General features: G+C 41.6%; 1 protein-coding gene and 1 long non-coding RNA gene across 4 annotated transcripts in view; both read left to right on the top strand.

Annotated features, from left to right (window-relative positions):
• The window catches only part of KLHDC10 (kelch domain containing 10), a 65,248-nt gene extending 48,190 nt beyond the window's left edge, over positions 1 to 17,058 (top strand). For both annotated transcript variants that reach the window (XM_086395670.1, XM_086395668.1), the window contains 8 exons: positions 3,084 to 3,305; positions 4,673 to 4,827; positions 5,956 to 6,104; positions 7,703 to 7,787; positions 8,654 to 8,720; positions 9,350 to 9,397; positions 11,193 to 11,332; positions 11,948 to 17,058. In XM_086395670.1, the coding sequence (XP_086251796.1) occupies positions 3,084 to 3,305; positions 4,673 to 4,827; positions 5,956 to 6,104; positions 7,703 to 7,787; positions 8,654 to 8,720; positions 9,350 to 9,397; positions 11,193 to 11,332; positions 11,948 to 12,157 (1,076 nt within the window). In that variant the 3' untranslated portion in view covers positions 12,158 to 17,058. The remainder of the gene's footprint in view (positions 1 to 3,083; positions 3,306 to 4,672; positions 4,828 to 5,955; positions 6,105 to 7,702; positions 7,788 to 8,653; positions 8,721 to 9,349; positions 9,398 to 11,192; positions 11,333 to 11,947) is intronic.
• Positions 17,059 to 20,194: 3,136 nt separating this feature from the next.
• Positions 20,195 to 23,744, top strand: part of LOC147373813 (uncharacterized) — a 28,821-nt gene continuing 25,271 nt past the window's right edge. Inside the window, exon 1 of one of the 2 annotated variants that reach the window (XR_015162149.1) lies at positions 20,195 to 20,313. This is a non-coding gene — a long non-coding RNA (uncharacterized LOC147373813). The remainder of the gene's footprint in view (positions 20,314 to 23,744) is intronic. The other variant, XR_015162150.1, reaches the window with a different exon arrangement.

The following is a 23,744-nucleotide window of genomic DNA, read 5'->3' as shown; positions in this document are numbered from 1 at the left end:
GGGAGTCGTATGTGGCTAGTGGCCACCGTGTTGGACAGCACAGGGCTAACTCTAAGCCCCAGAGGACAGAAGGAGGAATGATCTTATCATTGTGTCCTTAGCACCTAGCACAGTACCTGCCATATAGCAGGCGCCCAATAATATTTTTGGCTCAACGAATAAATGGATAAATATAAAGTCATCTTTTCATTGACTTCTCAACCTTTAATCATATAAGTTATATTTGTCTCAAAAAGAGTTGGCAGTAAACATAAAATGGAATGACTGCTGTGCAGTCATTTAGAGAAAATTCTGGAATATGCTATATGTCTTTTCATATCTGCCCAAAGGCAGTTTCAGAAATTTCTGTTGGTTCCAGGTAATCAAGCAAATGACACTATAGAGAATCCTATCTGTTGACCATAGGAACTCTATTGAGTTTTTTTCATTAAATTTGTCTTGCTAATCCTTATAAGCATTTATGTTTTAAGAAGACCATTGCATAATCCAATTCCTGTCCCCCAAATTGTATCTCATTCTAAGTACAGTATCAAAGTCCACTGAGAGCTGTACACTGTTCTGATCATCCCTGTTACTGTAAACTTTGACCTGAAGTTAATATCAATGAGACTTCCAGTGTCTGTTATACATCTCTGTTTTAGATGTTGTGGTGATACAGAAATAATTGCTATATGTGATATTTGCCCTTTATTTGGAGAAGAAAAATAAATATTAATGAATAGAGGAAAATTAAAATTTGTAAATTTGTTCAGTAGTTCCTGTGTTCCTTAGGCCTGGTAATAGAAAGATAAATACAAATACATTCTGTTTCCCTCAAATAGTTTATTGCCTCCTGCTGCTGCTGCTGCTGCCAAGTCGCTTCAGTCGTGTCCGACTCTGTGCAACCCCATAGACGGCAGCCCACCAGGCTCCCCTGTCCCTGGGATTCTCCAGGCAAGAACACTGGAGTGGGTTGCCATTTCCTTCTCCACTGCGTGAAAGTGAAAAGTGAAAGTGAAGTCGCTCAGTCCTGTCTGACTCTGAGCGACCCCATGGACTGCAGCCTACCAGGCTCCTCCGTCCATGGGATTTTCCAGGCAAGAGATTGCCTCCTAGGAAGATGCATATATTAACCAATAAACGTAGTTTAACAAAATAGCAAGTATAATAAATCTGTGAAGTACAGAAATAATATTCCTTCATACAAAAGCAAGCTGAGACTCAGTGAGGGTCAATGACTTGCTCAAGGAAGTAGTTAGAACCTGGATTCAAATCTAGATATTTATATGTTATTGTTCTTCCTTCCACATCACATTTTCTGCTTCAAGATTTTTAGAAATAGAAATTTAGCTCTTCACTTGAGATAAATCATAGCTCATGAGTAAACTCCAAACTGATTATAGTTTGTGTAATATATTTATTATGTACTTACCTAGTTACGATGTAATCATCTTATTAATTGTCTACATCTATCGTAACATTTGAGTGGTGTGGTACTGAATAGTAAGGGCCGCAAGTTTTCTTTTTTTGGCTGTGCCACACAGCTTGCAGTGTCTCAGTTTCCTGACCAGGCATTGTACCTGGGCCATGGCAGTGAAAGCCCAGGATCTTAACCACTAGGCCACCAGGGAACTCCCAGGGCTATAAAGTTTTATTGATGAGATAGCTGTATGGACTGAGCCCTGAGGTCTTGCCACACCAGACATTGAAGGCTAGGTAGACCAGGTCAAGGGCTAAGGGAAGGACTTGGCTTTCCAAGCAGAGAGACAAACTTAAACAGGCAGGAGTGTGAAGGAGCATGGAAGGCTCTGAATTGCTGTTTGAGAACTTCTCAGGACCTACAGGTTGGACTTGAGTGATTCAATGGCCATGGTTTGTTCATCTGGCTTTTAGTTTTTCTATACCTGTGCAGTTTCATTTCAGTTCTTGTTTCAAAGCATAAAGTAGGAAGTAAGATTTTGATAAAAAAAGATACATGTGAGGCCTGTATCAGGCTGGTAATGTATTCTATAACAGTGTGTGTTAGGTGTCCAGCATTGTCATAAATACTAATGTTATACTAGTATCCATTCATAATATATGAAAGTAGAGAAGTCTTTAGGATAACAGACAGACCTAGTACCTTACTTCATCCAGTGAATATTTCATCATCTTTGGTTCTAATAGCTATGTAAGGATTTGTGTAGACTGGTACAAAAATTGTGAGGCTAGTAGAAATAATATAAATTTGGGGGTTTTTTACTCTAAAATAATCGAAGTAACTTCTATTGAACTAGTTGACAATTTAAACTTCAGAGAGCTTGCAAATATAGATTGTAGAAACAGCTTTTTTTTTTTTTTTTTTGCGTGGTTTGTGGGATCTTAGTTTCCCAGTTAGGGATGGAACCTGGGGCCCCGGCAGTGAAAGTACTGAATCCAGACCACTGGACCACCAGGGAATTCCTTGAAATAGCTTTTCTTAATAAAGTTCTTAATAGGATGAAAGATGCTCTTTAAGATAAGGACAGGGATATTCTTTGTTAACTACCATAATGTCTGGAGTGTGTTTAAATCCTAAACTTTGCTATAACTCTTTGAAAGCCAATTTTCTTTGTAAGTGTATAATTATATATTGTAGAAAAATTACAGGTTATGTGTATGTGTATTTTTATTTATACATGACTCATTCACATTTGTGATTATATTTATGTAGTTCTCTAATACTTTCAGTTTAATTTAGTTGGCCTGTGTTTTTCCTCCTCTAAGAAAATAGAAAATTCGTCCTTTTAGCTTTTGGATTTTTAAACCCTTCCTCCTCCTCTTGTTGAAAATTCCGTTACCAGCCATTTTCTCAAGTTTATGATGCTCTTTTGCCTCCCTTGGGAAAAATCCTTTTCCAGTTATCAAAATTTGAAAATAGTTCTACGAAATAGAAATGGAGACTAGCTCCTTAAAATCCTAAGTAGTATGTGTGAACATAAAAAATAACCTAGTTTAAAAAAAGTGCATCCACATCATAAATTTTCCCTGATTACCTTTTTAAAGATAAAATGCTTGTTACCAAATTTTGTGTGTGCTTTTAATCTGCTGGGCCACCTGTAGAAAACTGTCCTCTTCTCTCCTAGGCCACAGACCTCCACCAGCACGAAGTGGACATCGTTGTGTGGCAGATAATACCAATCTGTATGTGTTTGGAGGTTATAACCCAGATTATGATGAATCAGGAGGGCCAGATAATGAAGACTATCCTCTCTTCAGGGAGCTTTGGAGGTATCATTTTGCTACAGGAGTATGGCACCAGATGGGCACAGATGGCTACATGCCCCGAGAATTGGCATCTATGTCACGTGAGTGCAAGCAGTTCTGAACTTTGGGCTTTATGAAATATCTGAGAGGTCTGGTTCAATGTTAGGTGTTTTTCTTGTTAATGATTTTTAAGAATACTAAATCATAATAGTAATATGATTAAGCCCTGTTAATGGGTAGACTCTCACTATGATAATACTATAGCATTGCATGCAGAATTAATTGTGAGTTGGATTGTCCTGAGTTTGAATTTGGCTGTATGTTGTGTACTTGCCTAATGATTTTCCACTTCTAGCTCCTTACCCATAAAATGGGATTAATATCTAGAGGGTACAACATAAAGCATCATATATAAGCTTGGCAAAATGTAGTAGAAAATCAACAAATGGGGTTTACAGCTGTTGAGCAAAGTGCTTCACACATGGCATCTGTTTAATCCTCACAGCATCTTTATGGTGTCAACACTGGAATTCTTGCCATTGTACAGATGAGGAGACTGAGGCTTTAGAGAGGCCCTAAGAACAGTGGCTGTGAGTGCAGGCTCTGGAGCCAGACTGCCTGGGATTGAACCCTAGGTTGGCAAGGTTCTTTTTAGAAAACCTTCAACAAGTTATTTAAACCTTTCACCACTTTCTATTTCATCATCTATAAAAATGAAGAAGAGAATAATAGTTCCTACCTCATAGGGTTGTTGGAAAGATTAATTTAAAGAGATTAAATAACTTTCCTGAGGTCACATGAGACTTAAAACCCAGCTTTCACTGTCTCTAGAGCTCCTGCTGTTGACTCTTAACACTATCAATTGAAGAACTGGTTAAAAAAAAAAATCACTGAAATGATACAGTAGCTGTATTTTCAGAATATTTGCCATAAGAGAAAGAATATACAAGTGTGTTTGATGACAGGAACAGAAAGTTGCCAGCAGGATATTCATGTTCTTTTTATCAGGTGTAGGATTAAGATGACAGAAACTATAATTTAACATGTAGAGATCATTCCCCTGGAAAAAACAGAATGATCCTTTTATCCCTTCATCCTGAGTCCCACTGGGTCTTTGCTAAGGCAAAGATGAGCCTTCATTTTCTTCTGCTCTACTGTGTACTTGAACTGTGTTAAGCAGCAGTGGTGGATTGTAGTTCATATCATTCTGTATTGTTATATACAATGTTTCATGAATTCCACAACTGTGTATTGAATACCTGTCACGTATCAAAGAGTGAGCCATGTGATGTAGTGTGAATTAGATCTTTTTCTGTAGAACTTACAGTAGTTATATGTCAGTGGTTTGAGCTATTTTCTGAAAGCATTAAAGCAGACATTTTTGAGTTTTTCAGATATCCTGGGTTAATGTGGGAGTACCATGCAAGTAGCCAGTACGAAAATGAAATTCATGCTTCTTCTTTCCCAGTTGTGCTGCATGGAAACAACCTGTTAGTGTTTGGAGGTACTGGCATCCCATTTGGTGAGAGCAATGGCAATGACGTCCACGTCTGCAACGTGAAATATAAGAGATGGGCTTTGCTCAGCTGTCGGGGGAAGAAACCCAGTCGTATATATGGACAGGTACCAATCTATGGCCAGTCATGGTGGATGAATTTGTTCAGATTCTTTAGTTCCAGGAACAACGTCAGAATATATTACCACCAACTTTTTAAATGGAAAATAAATCCATTGTTACTATTTGATTTTTCAGTTCCAGTGTGAAATTGTGAGTCTGGTTGCTTGCCTTCTTCTTTCCATTCTTTTCCCCCCTATTTTTTTTTTTTCCTACTCAACTTTTAGGATCAATGATCTAGACCTATATGGAAGTTTCCTTAAATGTCAGGACCTCACTTACCCTCAGTGAGAGATTGGGCTATATATATAGTCCAAGTTCTATCGTCTTTAGAGTGATATGATGCTTTGAAGAGCTTTCTAACCTAAGTTTAGAGTAGATGATCCCTGCACTTGGTTAAGAGACTTTTATACAGATCTTGGCTAAAACACAGATTACACAGAAATTAGCTTCCAGTTAGGTTCTAGTACTTCAGACCTTAGGTTTGAAAAGTTATATGCAAAAAGGTAGGAAAAAACTCATCATACCTCAGAGACCCTTTGAGAATAATGGGCTGAACTTAAAACAGCCAAAGCAGTGGTTTCTTTCTCAACTAGCTGGCATTGATACTGATACGTAGCTTCTGGACTGTGTGTAGAAGCACAGACTGGATGACTGTATCCCACCACAGGTTAAAACGCTAAGAAATGACTATAGCAAAAGCCAAACTTACATTGAGAAGAATCTGGTGGAACATGTCAAGTTTTGAGAACTTTCTTACTTTAGGGATTCTGGGGTCTTATTTTCATATCTGCCCCTTCTTCTTAAAGACATTTTTCTCTAGACTGCTTAAAAAATGAAGCAGCTTTCAGTGGAAATGCTCATGTCCATGATCTGTAAATTCTTTGGTTGGCTAAGACCCCTAAGGAGCCCTTTGCCCATCTAGACAGAACTTGCTTTCCAGTTGAGCAGAAGTTATTTTTCTAAAAACAATCTCTGTGTTCTCTAAAATCTTTAATCCTTTAAGGGTCTGATTTTTAGAAGATTAAAAAGTACAAGAAAACTTCATAAAACTTGATTTTTGGGTATCTAATAAGTTTACATTCTTTAATCACGTGTTAATGAGCCAGTCTTGTTCACATCTCCTCATTATCCAGGCTATGGCTATCATCAATGGCTCCCTTTATGTATTTGGAGGGACAACTGGCTATATTTACAGCACAGACCTGCACAAATTAGATCTCAATACCAGAGAGTGGACACAACTAAAACCAAACAACCTATCCTGTGATCTACCAGAAGAGAGGTGAGATTCTAGAATTAAAGCATATTCTTTCTTGCTAAGATTTTACTTTTTTTTAGAATATTGGCAGTATGGTTTGAAGAAGCCCTTTGCCCTGGTTGAAATAGCTCACTGGCTATTAGATCCCTGTTCAGCATTAAAGAAGGGTTTTCTGGTGAGGAAATGATGTTTCCCTCTGAACTATAGCATTTTTTTTCACGTTATTTCCTTTTATGCTTCAATTTTCCTGCATTAAGAAAGTAGTAGCCCTTTAAAAAAAAACCAGTGGTAACAATTGTAACTAAATTTCATATTACCCACACAACAGTTACTTTCTAGTTACTTTTTGATTTCCCTTCTTAACTTGCGTATTAGGATTCTTTGGCTCCCTTGCTTAACAACCTATCCCCAGGAAGGACACAGTGCCTTGCTCATGTGGTACTCAGTGAATGTTGATTGAATGGGTGGTTGGATGAATGGAACAAAGGGAGGGAAGATTGTGTATTTTAAGTGCTCTATTAAACACTCAGACATCACATGATTCTCTTTAGTTACCTTTTAGTAGCAGTCCTAAATAAACTATATTTCATTTTTCTTTCCTAATAGCAGTTGCCTCTTCTTAGAATTAAACTCACCAGAAAACTTAAAGAGGTGTTTTTTTTTTTTTCTCCCTTCTGGTTTAAAAGCAAAGACAGTAAACAATTTTTTATTTACTGTTAGACTATTTGTTGGCTTTTTAAAAATGGCATATGGGTGCTAAGGAAGATTTATCTCTATTGTAGAATCTTAGTGCTCTGATTATTGCAGAACTACCACAGGAGGACTTAGGAGGTGGCTTGGTACAGGGAATCATTTTGATGTAATATATTTTATCAGCACCAAGGCCTTCAGGAAAGGAGAAACTAGATTAAGTTTTCAAAGTATTTTCACATAGTTGCCTTCTTTGAGTAATTTTATGGATATATTATAAATTGTTTCAGCTTTTAGCTAAACTACTTGGATAAAAGTTCTGGTAGATGTTTCATATTATATTCACAGCTTTATGTAGCATGATTTTTCCTGATAATCTTTGTATCTGTTAAATAAGCATCTTAATTTGAAAACTCATAGTCTAGACTTTCTGATTAAATGTAGGCAGATCACTTTTTAAAACTCTGTAATATTTTCCCCCCTTATACAGTTATCACAAAAAGATTATAGAAAATCTAGAAGATACAAATAAGCAAAATGAAGAAAATAAAAAAATAAAATCTAAACTCAGGGATAACCAGGGTTAACATTTTACATGTATCCTTATAGTCATTTTTCTGAGCATTATTTGTATATCTGTAAATTTTTAGTAGGATTATAACCTATCTGCTCTTATCTAACTGATTTTTTTCAGTCAATGACATGAAAAGTTTTCAGTATATTAACATTCTCTGTGTCTACATTCTTATTGGTTGCATACTAATCCATTTTTTATATTGTATAATTTATTTAACCAATTCATTATTATTAGACACTTGAGTCATTTCCAATAATTTATTATTATAAATAATGATGCAGTAAAAGTCTTGCAGCCAACTCTTACGTAGGTCATTTCCCCCTTAATTATAAATGTATTTATTGTATATTTTCAGGTACAGACATGAAATAGCACATGATGGGCAGAGGATTTACATCTTGGGAGGTGGTACTTCTTGGACAGCTTATTCCTTAAACAAGGTACATTAAAAAGGAGAGAGAGAGGAAGAGGGCCAGAGGAAAGGCATTGTTATACTGAGCATAATAAGTAACAGTTCTGTTATGGTAGACATTTTAATTTTCAAGCAGATTCTTTATGAAGACCTATTTTGTGTTGGATGCTCTTTATAATATAAGGTTGAACTCTGCCCCTAATGTGCTTTCCCGTTGACAGTTGTATAACCACAAACTGAAAATCCTTTATTAGAATTATCCCTTTGTGCTAGATGAGAAAAGATATTAAAAGAAAGATACAGTAGCTCAAATGGAGCAACTAATTAGAATTGGAACCAGGATTCTCAGAATGTCACATTGCTCTCATTGTCAGTGCTGCGTATCTAAAAAGAACAGGCATGTTTAGGACGACACATCACTAACCTTAGAAAGCTGAGCTCTGAAGGGTTTCTGTTCATCCATCCCTGTGGCATTTCTAAATCCACATGTCCCAGAGGAAGTCTGTAGGCCTCAGAGCTCCTGGTCTGCTTTGGAATCTTAATGGTCCTTTCCAAGTTTTGTCAAAACTGCATTCTCATATTTACTTACAAACAGTTGCTTTTTTCTGTTATAAAAATTATATATGTTTATCACAGAAAATGTGGAAGCAGCAGAATTCCAACTTTTTTCCTCATTTTTTTCTATGACTTAAAAATAATAAAATTATGTATGTGCTTAACTTTCAACTGCTTCACTTAATGTTTTGCTTTATATTAGAATTAGGAAAGATCAGAGAATAGCAAAGGAGAAGAAGCATTTTCAACCAGGAATATGTTTGTACAGGCTGTTGTGAAAAATCCAGTTTTTGGGCTAACTAAAGTTATTTGTGTGTCTTCTTATTTTCTGTCTCCAAGATTCATGCATACAACCTTGAAACAAATGCATGGGAGGAAATTGCAACAAAACCCCATGAAAAAATAGGTAAATTTAAAATATTGATTCATTTATCTTTAATAAATGTACTTTATAGTTGGTTCTGAAAGTGAAAAAGTGATTTTATTGCATTATATGACAAGAAAAATATCTGTTGAACTGGTATTAGAGATTACTTATGGGACTTCCCTGGCGGTTCAGTGGTTAAGACTTGTGTTTTCACTGCAGGGGACACGAGTTTGATCCCTGGTTGGGGAACTAGGAAAAAGAAAGAAAGAAATTACTTATATTCCTTAGCCCAATTATTCTTCCTCAGCAGCTGAGCAAAGACTTTTAATGGGGATTGCTGAATTCTGTGGCAGAGGGAAATCTGGGTAGGATAAGAAGTAGGCACTTAAATCAAGATGTACCTGTCTCTTTGTAGGTAAAAGGGCTTGGGAGAGCCACTGGTAACCCTTGCCCACTGCCACCTCACTTTATTTTGCTGACATCTTAACATTATATCATTATGATGGAACTTCTGATGGCTTTATTTGAGTGTGAAATAAGGGAGGGTTGGAAGGACTAGTCAGTGTTTGCTTAATGCAACAAAGGGGTTGTTTTAAATAACTTATTCATAGTTTGTCTTTTGCTGTATCTTATGAATAATGGAATTTCCATGTTTATATGTTTGGCAGGTTTTCCTGCAGCCCGGAGATGTCACAGTTGTGTTCAGATAAAAAATGGTAAGGATTTCAAATAGCATGCTGTTTCCATTTTTGTAACTGTATATTCTGAGAATATCTTATTTCTTAATGATCACCCTAAAAGAGTCATAGCATACCTTTGGGGAGAGTCTATTTCTTGTAGTTTATACTTAAAGGGAAATCCATAAAGTTATGCTTCTCTCAGGAATTTTCATAAAATAAACTAATGTGCTTGGGTTCCTTCTTATCAGAGAACTCAAAAATAAGCGATAAGTAAGCTTTTACTATACCACCTAATCTTTCAGCACTGTACCTTAACAGATGTCTGTGGTTATTATGGGTAACACTAATAATCCTGACATACAATAGAGACCTTGGTAGACATTGTATTAACATTGTAATAACTCCTTCAGAGTGTTATTTCATAAAGTTTATTCTGTTCTCCATCTGATGCCAAATAGAACTCTTAGCTCATTCTCTGGCCATATTACAACACAGGCATTGTATGGCTTCAGAAAGCAGCTGCAGCTCCTTTATCTAAGTATGATAAATGACTCCTCTTTGGACAACCTTCCTGTCTTTTAATTTACAGTTTATTTTATAGTTGGATATACTGCCTTAAAGTTTTGGAGAGGAAGAAGGTGTGTATAAACGAGTTTGATAGCCTATATCCTTTTAGCAGCTTAGTTCAGATTTTACTAGGATTATGCTGCCATCTCTAGAACAGAGGTGCTTTTTATTATGCTTTTGCTCTTTGGGCAAGATTTATAGATAGTGGCATTGTTCAGCTTTGTGTCTCTAAAAATGGAACCATACTTTTTTTTGAATCCGAGCCAAAAATGTTTCTAGTGTATTTTGTAGTTTAATTAGGTATTGGCTTAAACTTGATCTAGACCTGAGTTAAGACAAGAGTTCATTTGGTTCTTTGACTCCAGGCACCATACAAGCTGCACTCAGCTGTAGTTCTGAGCATTCAGTTTGATAGCCTTTGGTACATGTTGTATACTTGGTTATAACTGATTTTACAAAAACAAACAGAAAAATAACAGCGATTAAAAAAAAAAAACTTTGATTTTGGGAAGGTTTTTTCCTGACATTAATAACTAGCACAGATCAATTTGGGCTTCAGACTGTTCTCTTTGGGCTGAAGAAAGCTTGGAAAAACCTCTGTGCCCCGAACTGAACATTGCAGGCTAGTTGTCTACATAGAGAATGTTTGTCTCTATGGGCAGATAAATGTCTATCCTTTTAGGGACATTATTTAAAAGAAGGGTTTGCAAACTGGTGGCCTGCAGTTGTGTTTTGTTTGGCTCATGTGTGTATTACAGTTTTTGAATTAGTGGCCAATACTTAAAAACCAAAAAGTTTCATTTTTCAAAAAAAATCAATCTGAATTTCCAACTTCTCTTACAAAATTGGAAGGTCTGGCCATTGCTGACCTTAAGTCCTGCGTAGCTCCATCAGCTGGAGCTGCATCACCGTCTTCCCCGTTAGAGCAAGTGCACTCCTGTTTGTTACCTGGCTTATCTATTTTCCCTGAACCTTCTTGCTCATTGACTTCCTATCCCTGGTACCTGAAGATGTTTGAATTTAAGAACCTGGACATGAAGCCTCCTCAGAGGCTTGCATCCTTAGCCCTAGAAAAAATCCAAACACTGAGTTCAGACTCTAGTGAGGGACAAGGCAGCAGAATGAGCAGCCCACCAGCTGAAGTCCCCTATGGTATGGAAACTGGACTGGCCCCATGTCATCTAGCCATGAGAGCTACGACAGGACATGCTGTCACCGTGGCTCTTTTCCTTTGCCTGATTTTGGTTTTCTCTTCCACTGATAGATGTGTTTATTTGCGGGGGCTATAATGGAGAAGTGATCCTGGGAGATATCTGGAAGCTGAATCTGCAGACTTTTCAATGGGTTAAGCTCCCAGCTACCATGCCGGAGCCAGTTTATTTTCACTGTGCAGCTGTTACACCAGTAAGTTTTCATTTTCTTATCTTCTTTATGTAGTTGCAGATGATAAGGAAATACTTTTAGGGATAGAGCAAGAAAAAAAGATGTCTGATATTAGCAAAGCTTGGATTAAGAATGTGTTTTTAAAACCTTTCTTCCAAAGCTAGCTCTTCCTCTGAGAAAAAGGGAGAAAATCCATCATAAACAAGCTTAAAAGAGCTGCATAAAATGTAAAAGAAATGCTGCATGTGGTATTCAGGCCCTGACAGTGATGTCAAAGATGTTTCCTGGGAGGGCAGAATAATTTTACCCCCAAAATGCTGTGTTATTGAAGATTCTACTAGCTTCTTGAATGCTAAGAGCTTTATTTTAAACTCTGTATTCTTATCTTTGGCATGATGGGTACTTAATATAATCTTAGTTTAACGATGTCAAAGTTGTTGAAGTAAAAGTAATCTCTAGTTTTTCCCTTAGTAACTCATTCATTATTAAATCTTTCTTGATCTCTGCACTGTGTTGGGATCAGTGAGAAATTTTTGATTTCATTTCATTCAGTTCAGCCTGCCATGAATTTTTTTTGCTGAATCTTCAGCTTAAGTATCTGTTATTTATCCTCTTTTGACTGCCATTTGTTCATAGGCTGGTTGCATGTACATTCATGGAGGAGTGGTGAACATCCACGAAAATAAACGGACTGGGTCATTGTTTAAGATCTGGCTGGTGGTTCCTAGCCTGCTGGAACTGGCGTGGGAGAAGCTGCTTGCGGCCTTCCCCAACCTAGCAAACCTTTCCCGAACACAGCTTCTGCACCTTGGACTCACACAGGGACTCATCGAGCGCTTGAAATGAGGATTACTGGACTGTTCATTGATACTGGAAATGTTAATTTAAAGAGACTCCTTTATTTATGGGCAGTGTAGAATGTGCTACAGAGAGAATTGGTTACCCTGATCAAGGCCTTATTCAGAAAATACATCAGATGCCTTTCTGTAAATTGTTTTAAGTTTATGGAATCTCACTTTCCCTTGTGCTTTTTTCTTTGCTTCTCTCCCTTCTGCCCCAGTACACACACATACTCACATACTCCCTCTTCCCTGATGGAAGTTGAGGGAGAGTCTGAAAGTACCTTCATAACGTTAAATGAATCAAGATAAGATAAAGAAAATGTTAAAGGGACTCTCAACATATGGCCATGTCAGGCATTGCTCTATAAATTAAGCAACATTGTCAATAAAAACAAAAATTACAAAAAGGAAATCCAGCAACAACGAGAAGTAGCATTGGGGATAGAACAAGAAGGCTAACCTTGAGAATCCTGCAGATTATAGGGAAAGCTCAATGTTTAACTTGCTGTTTTCAAAGGTACATCTAATTGAGTAGCTGGATCTAATAGCAGCAGTGGTTGGTATCTTTCAGCCTAGATACCCAAACCTATCCTTTAACTTACTTTAGAGGATAGTTAAGCAGCTCATAACCTATCTTTTAACTTGCTTAAGAGGAAATTAAGCAGCTCAACAACTCTCAATCAGTGATTTCTTTTCTCATCCTTCTGGTGCCAGCAGTGGTTAGAGTTGACTTGTCTAAAGACTTCATCGTGTGTGGTGGTTGTGCTGTTTGTTGTTCTTAGAAATTATGGCATGAGAACATTTCAAATCAAGAAACTTACGGTGGTCAAAGTTCTTCATTCTGGGAAGTTTTTAAATTCTCCTATGCCTGTTAATGGTTTCAGGTATCTTTGACTCCATCATAGGGAACTGCAGACCCTAAACAGGTGTGGCATTCATGCCGTGGGACATAAAGTTCGTGAGAGGCCAGAGAAGAGCAGGGCAGGAAGGGCTTCTGCTCTTGGGCTGTGAGCTTTGGCTGTCATGCTGGCCATTTCCTTTTAGAATGCTTCTTTTTTCACTCTGGGCCATGCACCTACCATATTCTCAGGCAATGGGTTTTATCTCTAGAAAGCCAATTGGCCCTTGATTTTTTTCTTAGCTTTTTGCCTCGTTTTCTGTCTGCTTTAATGTGCATGGTGCTGTAATTGCCTAGTAATTGGATAAAAGGTCTTGGGGAAAAGCCACAAGTCATTCTTCCTGAAGAATTAAGAATCATTTTAAAAACTAGCATGCGGAAGAAAAGAAACTGAGAATCATTCACTTCTTTGGTGTGAAGTTTTAGTTCTGGTTTGTTTTATATTGTATTTTAATTTTAAAACAGAAATGACTTAAATTTTCACTTGCTTGGCCATCAGTGACCTACTGAGACACGAGCAGTTGAAGGTCCTTACGTGTATGAAAGGTGCTAAAGGTGTGCAGGCGGGGACAGTGCTGATCATCCCGTTGGTGACATCACAACAGGAGACTCAGACAGACTGGGGACATATTTTTCCTTTAAGTGCCTCTTTCTCACTTAACTTTTAAGATTATTCTTGTTTTCCTTCATCTCAGAAGGGAATCTCTTAGGCTCATGTGTGGATGTAAAATCACCTTTGAGTTGTAGCTGAAAAGTTACTATCTGGTTTTGTTTGGCCTCTGGACTTGGACTCCTAACTTCCAGGCCTTATTATAACCTCCCAACCATGTGGGATTGAGTTCATGGAGCCTGTGTTCTGAAGGGTCTTATCATCTTTCATCTGTGAGTTTGGGTCCTTTGTGGGGATGATGGAGTAGGGGAGAGGAGGAAAGGAGCAATTCCTCCGGAGGCCTCACCCCCACATTGCCATGACCAGTCTGGCCTTTTAACCTCTTACCACCGACTGCTAGGCTTGTTCCTGTGAGGAGCTCTCTCCAGACCAAGTCAGTCTGAGCAGCTCTGTTAGTTCAAAACAAAGCTTTGCTGCATGACTCCAGTCTAGTCTCTGGATGTTTGGGGTGAGGCGGGGGGGACTATCCATAAATAAGTCATACTACTCAGGGTGGCAGAAAGATCTTTGTCATGGTTTCATAGGGTACAAAGACTGAATGCTCAGCCTCTGTGCTTATCCTTCCATTGTCTTGGGGCATAAGCAGGTCTCTACTTCTGCGACACCAGAGAGCTAAAAGAGAGACGGATTCAATCCACACTTGCTAGCCTCCTTTTTAAAGCCTTCTGAAGGTAGTCTTCTTTGACATGGACTTCGGAGGCCTGACATCCAAGACCTTGTGTGTGACATTTTCATAAAAGTACACACCCTTGGTCTAAAGTGTCTTCTTTTAATATAACACTAGTGAAAATGATGTAGTATGATCAGCTCTGAGTGCTATAGAACCACACAGGTGCACATGTTCTGGATGCCAAATGCGACTGTGTGTATGATGACTTAAATGTAGATGACTAGAGTTTTATATAGGGGATCACCAGGCATTTAGTATATCCATAACCAGCACTCTGAATGCCTGACACTGTTACTTGATTTAGAAAAGTTTATGCCTGCTGCTTCTCTGCCTCTTTGAGGTACTCCCAGCCATCTTACTGCAGTCCTATAAGTTTAAGTGCAATATATAGAAACACATATGGATATATACAGATTATATATAGGGTGTGACTGTAAAGCAGGTAGACTACTTTTTTGTATCTGTCTTGGGGAAGCCAGCTCACTACATTAGAGTTAAAATTATACCAGAAATTTGAGATGTAATTGGCTGACTTAGGCCAACTCTTGGCAAACCTGGATTTCAAGTCCAGTGTCTCCTTACTCCAACTATTAGAGATTTATTGTTTCTTGGGCTTATTAGCACTGAGACTTTTCCCCAGTCATCTTTGTACTCAATCTCATGTTTGCATATCTTCTTAAATTTCTTTGCCCAGGAACAAGGAAGTCTACCTGTAAGAAGTTTTTAAAATGGAGAATTAAAACCTAATATTTAATACTATCAGTTCTCCCATGTATATACTAATTTATCTGTGAATGTAATACTTTATTACCTGAAGAAAATGATGACTTTCTTCATTTAATAAAGTATTTTCCATATTCTGGAAAATCTATAAACCAATATAGAATAGATTGAAATTTTAACTGTTTTTCAGGGGCCAAACTGAAACCCTTTCTACTGGCAGAATCTTCTTTTTTTCAGGGCCCTGGAACATGATATAAAAATTTGCTCTAAACTATTCATGTCCAATATATAGCTAATTTTAAAATATAATAATAAACATTAACATTTCTAAGCAAAAGGTATATTAACAGTGACCTTTGGTTACCCAGAGTAACCAGATTAAAGCACAGATAATTGCAATCCATAGATAATCAGTGTTTCAACTTTCCTATCAAACAATTGATTGATTTATAGTTCTTCCTTCTCCCTACCCCTTTCCCACAAGTACCTCATTTTCAGTGGAGTGGGGCTAATGCATAGTTAGAAATGGAAAAGCAGGAATCCTGGAGGGGCTAGAAACCAGCAAACATGAAAACAGCTCAGTTAGCTGTAATTGGTCAACAAGATGACAGCTGTTAATGCTGAGTTTAGATATCACTCTTTGCTCTTCTGTTTTGGCATAGTCTCCTGCCCTGAGTTCTAGGCTGTCTCTCCTATAACCACCAAAGAACTCTTAGCACATATTAGAAGAAAAAGCTGTGTATGATGCACAAGAAATCCCATCATTTGAATACATTTCTTTGGCTCTCTTTGCAAACACTTGCTTTTCCACTGTTCTTGAAGGAACCTTCATTTTCCTTAGGAGATACCTTTTCCAGCCATACAGCTTGGCTTGTAGGAAAGGTTAAATTATCCTTTAAGACTATGTTGGTCTTAATTCTCTAAAACCAGTTTGTTTTTATGTGTCTTACAGATGTTTAGAAGGCTGTATAGGTTATTGAATTCTCTACCTGCCAGCACTCTCATGTAGTACAATAAGCCATTTTCCTTCTTCTTCATTGTTCTAGCATTGAGCTCCAGGATGGATGAGGGTTTATGGTCCTGAGATCATAAGCTTCCAAAACCAGTCACCATTGGCTTCAATTGCTTAAGTTCCCCAAATGCCTTGGGGCTCCAGGGCCTTGGCAGGGCCTGAGGTAGGTTTGGTAGAGTTCCATGACCTCTGTGCGTCGCCACCAGCTCATGCCCAGCAGTGGTGTTTCCCTTCTAAGGTCATTAGATTCGGTGGAAAGTGACTTCTTCCCTCATCTGGTGTTAAGAAAAAAAGTTTTAAATTGTGCTTCAAAAAGTGGTACCATCTTTTTAGTATAATTTTAATGTTTTTATCTTTTTTCTTCTTCACTTTTTATAAGATTTGAAAAGGACCTGCTTAGTCACTGTACAGGGTGAGTCAGAGGCAGTTTCACCAAGCTGTAGTAATTGCTGTTTTACTAGTTGCACATTTAGAATACAAAGGAGGCATCAGAAACACACTGACTTTCTCTAAAGCCACTTCCTTGTACACAGAGTCTGAGCAGGGACAGTGCCAGGCATCTCCCTCTAATGGCACCTGCCAGTGAGGCTTTCAGTGGAAGGACATGGGCACAAAAGGGAACCCCCACTCAACAGTCTCTGAGAATGAGCCTGGGCTTGGCTCTTGGTACAGGGTATGCTTAGGCCACACATGATGCTTGCCTTACCTTAAAGCTATTTGCCACAGTCCTGTTAAATAGTGTGGAAGTCCTTTTGCAGTCTGGTGTGCATGCCATATGATCAGGACAGCTTTTCCACCTTACCTGGTTTCCTACAAGCGTAGGAAATATAGTGAATTTACCCTAAAATGTCCAATCTGTATTTATGTATCTTGTCAGTGTTTTGCTGTTGGTTTTCTAAAACAATCTGATCAATAAATCTTATCCAGATCTATTTGGTCTAAGGCCACCTTGATTGTCTGATGGTAATATGATTGTCTGATGGTAATGTGAGCTCACCTGTATGACCTAAGCATCAGTCCCACCTGCCGCCACCATGTCCTTTACCACCCACAGGAACAGCTTTTCTCTGTAATATCTGTGTGTCTTCCACCTTTCATGCCCGCAGGCACTGTGTGTGCCTTCTCTCTGCTCCCGTTCTGGAACTCCTGGACATACGTAGTCCCCTCAACACAACTCGGCTCCCTCCAGGACATCAGCAAGGGAGTGACTGCGGCGCAAGTCATATTCCCTTTTACTGTCTCGTCCCATATATTCCCCAGACCACTGCTAGACAAATTTATATGGATGTACCAAGACTTTCGAAGGGTTGGAGAAGCTACAGGGAATTCAGAGGAAAAACGTGCATCTTTACGTACAGAGTCATGACCATCTGTATGATTCAAGGGAAAAACCACTGGTTTCTAAGCATGAGGCATGACTGTTAAAAACAGAGATTCCTAGGTCCAAATCTCAAAGATTGTTTTTGTAGGTGAGTTACTTTAACAAACTCTTTAGTTGATTGCATTTTAGCTGATCAGTGACATTTGGGAATCCCTGTCCCACAGCTAAGCTAACTGCCTGGTGCTGGCTGAGGTGACCAGGAGACCTCTGTACCTTACTTGTCACCGTCACACTTATTGGCCCAACAAGGAACTAGAGCAAAGACCAAAATGAATGCTTCCAAAAACTTTCCCTGTTAGAACTGAGTGCACAGATGGCAGATTGGCCACCCACGTTTATCTACTGTCCCTCTTGGTAAACCACTAGTGATAATAGTAAAATAGTCCTAGTTTTCTTTTCCCTAAGATGGGGCTGATAACTATAACCCATCTCTTGATATTATCGTGTGGCTTAAACATATGTGTAAAGTGCTCAGAATGATGTTCGGCACATAATAAGCATTATTAGGTTGCTCTCTAGAGATGATGGAATAAGAAATAAAGGTGAAGTACCTTTACTTATTAAAATTATAAAGATAACCCAGTAAAGAAACTAAATAGAGGAAGCTGAGGTAGTAGAGAGAGTGAGTGTTGGAAGAGAGATAAATCCTCATTTTCCATGTCAGGAAGGAAATACATAGAATACCTAAAATAACCAGGGAAGCATATTAATTAGAAATGTAAAGAAGAAACGGGGCTTCCCTGGTGGCTCAGTGGTAAAGAATATGCCTGCCAATGCAGGAGACACGGGTTCGATCCCATGGGAAGATCCTACATGCTGCAAAGCCACTAAGCCCATGTACCACAACTCCTAAGCTTGTGCTCTAGAGCTGGGGAGCCACAACTGCTGAAGCCCTTGAACTCTAGAGTTCATGCTCCACAGAAGAAAGCCACTATAGTGAGAAGCCCTATGCCCCACACCTAGAGAAAATCCTGAGCAGCAACCAAGACCCAGCACAGCCTAAATAAATAAATTTTAAAAAAGAAGAAATGGAGGAAAAAAACAGACGAAAGAGCTAATAACTGTAAGAGAGTTTGGGAGATAAGATGGGCTGCAGAGGGAGCTGCTGTTTCCTTAAGTGTGTGTTCTTGGATTTTGGGTTTTTTTTTTTTTTCCTTTATAATGCAGAACCCTGTGCAGCTCTTTCAATTTAGTTCTTCAAGATACTGTAACTCTGGGTCCCTTCTGGCCAAGTCTGCTTGTAAATGACTGGATGATTGAAAGGATGGAGAAATCTTACCCTCCTTTCACAGACTGTGAAACCAAGACAAGCCAACTTACGTGATTTGCCACGAGAGTTACCCAAACCTGCAAAGCCCAGAGAAAGGGCGCCCTGCCTACAGTTCAGAGAGGTTTTCTGTAAGAACTGTCATCCACCAGGCAGGGCCTGGCTGCAGACAGCAGGTCATGACCAAGAAAATCCTAGTGGAAGGCCATCTGGAGAACCCTTTCCCCCCACCCCCACCTCCTGGGGGTGGGCCGTTTGGGACGGTGAAGCCCTGGCACTGGAGTTACACCTCAGGATGCAGGGTACCCCGCATGCCCCCTCCACTCCAGGACTGAGATTCCAGCCGCCCTGCCATCCTGGCTTTTCCCCATTGGGCAGGGTTGGGGATGCCTGCTGCACACACACTGGGCAGTGTTTCTCTGTCAGCAGCAAGATGGCCTGGTGGGGACTTCCCTGGTGGTCCAATGGTTAAGACTCCGAGCTTCCAATGCAGGGGGTACGGATTCAGTCCCAAGTTGGGGAATTAAGATGCTGCAACCCAATGCTGAGGCCAAAAAAATAAAGGTGGCCTGGTGCTCAACTCAGGCATCCTGAAGAGCTGTCTGGGTGGCTCCCCTGCCAATTCCCTGCTCTCCCCATCAGCAGAAATGAAACCAATGGAGCTCCCCTAGAGGCGGCAATCGCCTCCTGGTGCGCCATGCAGCAGGGAATATGGCCCTGCCTTCAGGGAGCTCCCATCTGGGGTGGGTGGAATGGGGCTGATGTAAATATGAACTATTTTACGTTTTACATAGAAAAGCTAGATAAAAACGTAGGAACCCACTGAATGTGCAGGAAGCTAGAAAGCGCCAGTGAGGGCGAATGTTGTTATAACGGACCAGAGCGTTTCAAATGTTGTTATAACGAACCTGACACGGACAAAACCCACCTCCTGGAGTCTTCTAGAAGGAAGGAGCAAGGGGAACCCGGAAGCAGAGGTGCGGAATGCGAGAAAGGAGAGGCAGGTGAGGCAGATCAAGAAGAGCTGGGCAAACAGTTTGACTTTTATTTAAGAGCAAATGAGACGCTTTTCAGGCAGGGAGAAATCAGAAGGATGCTTCTGGCTGCCCCAGGGAGGGCGCGAGAGGAAGTAGGACTCTGTTGGGAAGTCATGGCAGTGGTCCAGGCAGGGTGAGGACGCTTCCGGCCGGCCAGGGCACACCGGTCAGGGCTGGATTTCAACCCTCCTCCCTTCCCACCCTCAGCATGGTGCCCCTGTGTAGTGAACACCTGTCTAGCTCTGACCAGAGGCCGGGGAGAGGAGCCTCGGACCCTCTCCACTAACGCTACCGGAGGGCCCAAAGTTTCCCACTGCAGACCTCCAGGCCCAGCCGAGCGGCTCCCGGGATTGGAAAGAGGCGGGGGAGAGGGGGTGGGGACCACTCTGAACCGGAATGATCTGGTTTAGAGCAGGCTGGCTTTCTCTCTTCCCTCTCCCCGTCCCTCCGCCCTTCCTCCCCTTCCGCCGCAGGCTGGTTTTTGCCGCAGTCTCTTACCAAGGTAAACAGAGAGAAGGGGAGGCGGGAGGAATGCTCTGTTTCCATGGCAACCCTGAGGGCCGTCGATAATGGCGCTCTCGGGTATGTGAGCGTGACTTGTGGGGGAAGGAAAGGCTCACAAGAAAAGCCACGGGGAGGAAGGCCGGCTCCACCACGCACCCGGTTGGGGTGGGGGGGATTGTTCTGGAACGTGGTGTGGGCCTGGAGGAGGGGAGGAGAAGAGGCAGGAGTTGGGCCCTCTCGGGGGGAAGAGGCAGATAAGCCAGAGGGCAGGGGACACACACAGTTATGGCGCTGTCACGCATCCTCAAACCCAGGGGTGCAGAAAACAGCTGCCAGAGCTCTCCCAGCCTCCCCGGACTCAAACTTCGCTATCCCTTTCCAGAAGAATCCTTCCGTGGGGCAGCTCAGCAGAGGGGCAGTCACAGATGTGATCCCGAGCCGCAGGCCCAAAGACAGGGTTTGTCTGAAACGAGCAGCCTGCGCAGGAGAGCTAGGGGGCACACTGCGTTCCCTACCATGCTCCTCTCAGCTTTCCTGGGCTCTTCCTGTCCCTCCTTCAGACCCCGGGAAGGCTTTGACCCCTCAATGTGGCGTCATGACTGGAAAAGTCATCCTTTTGTTGAAGGGGTGAGGGTAATGAAACAACAGGCTGACTTCCACACAGGACTTCGGGTGTGGGGGTCACAGAGGAGTGCCCCCCTCAGCCCTCCAGAGGACAGGGACTGCCTTTCACCGCGCCTCGCTCCAGCTGTTGACCTCACCGTGTTCCGCCCTCAGGAGTGGAATGTGAGGGCATCCTTAACCGCTTCGCCTTCCACCGGAGGAGTCGGCCCAGCAGCTCCTGGGACTTTCTTTATCTCGCACCTGTGTGCGCAGGAATGGGAGAAAAATCCCCGACAGAGGTAGCTTGTAGGTGGTAAACTTCCTGCCCCAGTGAAGCAGAAAGAACCTGCTCAGAGGCGAAGCCTGCCCTAGTGACACTACAGGGGGAGCCGCAGGGAGAGGCCCTCTAACCTCAGTTTCCTCAGGCCCGTGGAGAATCCGGCAGCGGAGCTTCAGAGCCCGCCCCCTCCGCATGCTCTCCGGCCCAAACCCTTCTCAGCCTGGGCTGTGGTCTGCCTGCGGATAGACACCTTCAGGGCAGGCCAGAACCCCAGGGGAGCACGGGAACAAGACACAGAGATGCTTTCTTCCTTTAAACACCCGAGTGGCAAGTTTACTCAGCTCTCTCCATGGCCCGTGCCACTCTTCCAGCCACAGCACCTCCTGCCACCCTCTTCCAGCCACAGCACCTCCTCGCTGTTCCTCGACCAGTCAGGCATTCTCCTGTGTCAGGGCCTTGGCACTGGAAGGTTCCCTCTGCTTGGAAGGCTCTTCCTTCCAGTTTATGCATGGCTCAGCCTAGCACCTCCTTCGGGTCTTTATTCAAATGTCATCTTCTCCATGAGGCAGAGCCAGGGCTAGGGTGAGGTTAGTGAGGCAACTCAGCCTTCCCTGACTCTTCTATTTAAAACTGTAGACTGCCACCTACACTAGTAGTCCCTATCCTCATCCGAAAGCATGGAACACCATCTTACTTAGTATTTATCTTATTGTCCAACTTCTCTATTAACAGTATCATCTCTGGATACAGATACTGGCAGGAATCATCTCTGCCATGTTCTCGTTCTGTTTTCCCCAAGAGCCTAGAGCAGCACCTTACATGCAGTAGGTTGCTCAATATACACTGATGGATGGATGGATGGGCTGATGGATGGATAAATGAGGCCACAGGTTCAGTGTGCTCAGTCGTGTCCAACTCTTTGAGACCCCATGGACTGTAGCCCGCCAAGCTCCTCTGTCCATGGGATTCTCTAGGCAAGAATACTGGAGTGGGTTGCCATTCCCTTCTTCAGGGGATTCTTCTCAACCCAGGGATCGAACCTGTGTCTCTTGTGTCTCCTGCATTGGCAGGTGGATTCTTTGCCACTGGCAAAGAAGTGGGAAGCCCGATTCAGGTTCAGTGTGTTCTGTCTTTCAGCTGTTCTCAAAACAAGTAAAAGGTGTTTTGCATGCAGCCTGAGAAGGGACTGGCAGTGTGACCTCTAACACTCTCCTGGTTAGGGTTAGGGTTAGCACACATGGGATGCTCAGGATTTACTACAAAAAAGAAGGAAAACTAGCTTTAAAAAAAAAAAAAAGGAAGATTGACACTGCTATTTCTACCAGGCCTGAGAGCCTCTGCAGGCTTTAAAATTCCTTCTGTGGGGCAGCGTTGATGGAGCCTGGAGTCCAGGAGCCTGCCCACTGGGTGGAGTAAAGCATGGTGGAGGGCAGTAGCTAAGGTGTGCTTCCTGCTCCCTCCTCAGGCCTAGGAGTTTTGGGGACTGCTCAGGGTGGGCAGCCATGAGGCAGCTCTCTGTGGGCTTTGAGTCCAAATGGGACACCAAGAGACTCAGGAGGTGCACTGAGAAAATGCAAGAAAGGCAGTGGAGGGGGTGAGGAGAGTGGGGGGAGGGATCACTCTTAGAACACTAGTTCTCTCGAGCTGGAGCCCTGACACCTGCAACTGTGGGTTCCACACGTCCCTCTGGTTCATGAGGCTGCCTGTGTACTGCTCACTGACTCACTGATGCCAAGTCCCCTGATGGTAACCAGCAACAGAAGGTTCTAACAATCCATCAGTCTAACTCCCACTTGCGGTGTGAGTCACCTTCAATTTCCTGCTGCCCACCTCTTTCCTAATTAACCTGATAAATTCGGGACAGCTTTTATTGCTTTCGGCAAAAAACAAAAAACTGCTATTAAGATTTACAGAGCCAAAAGCTGGTACAATGTAATCTTTAGAGTAATTTACACAGTGAGTTTCAGAAGACGAGAAGTTAGCATTTCAGAGGTAATTTCATAAAAAGGATGATCAGATTAATCACTGTGTCAATTTAATAGTGGTGTCTAAAATAATTAATTAGCTTTCTTGGAGTCAGCAGTGCGAAAAGGGACTCTAAAAGATATAAAAACGACTGTGTCAGACAGTAAGTGTGTTTTGGGCAATAGATCTTGAGAAAATTCTCACTGGTGGAATGTCTGGCATGGCTTCTGTGCAACAGAGACAGATGGGAAAGAGAAAAGCTCTGAGAGTGCCCAGGTTCCCTGAGACCCTCTGGTGGAGACTTGTCTGTGCTTGTTGAATGCAGGCTGACCTGCCACGTGTAGAACTGTCCAGTGACACCTGGAAAATGTGTCTCACCACGCTGCAGGTTGACAGGCTGCTCTAATGGGAGAGCAGGTGTGAGTGGCAGTCTGCTTGTGAGATAACCTGTGAGACTCTGAGATGGAATAAAATCTGCTTGGCCGGGGCTAGTTATAAACACTGTCTGAATGGCTCCATAGCAACGTAGCACTCAACCAGCTGCCACATGTTGGAGCAAGGCTGTGTCCTCAGCAGGCATT

Source organism: Bos grunniens, chromosome 4 (assembly GCF_055505025.1).
Source record: "Bos grunniens cultivar Pamir isolate PY7600 chromosome 4, Bosgru_T2T1.0, whole genome shotgun sequence".
NCBI lineage: Eukaryota > Metazoa > Chordata > Mammalia > Artiodactyla > Bovidae > Bos > Bos grunniens.
The sequence above is the reverse complement of the archived record's forward strand: the minus strand, read 5'-3'. Positions and strand labels throughout refer to the sequence as shown.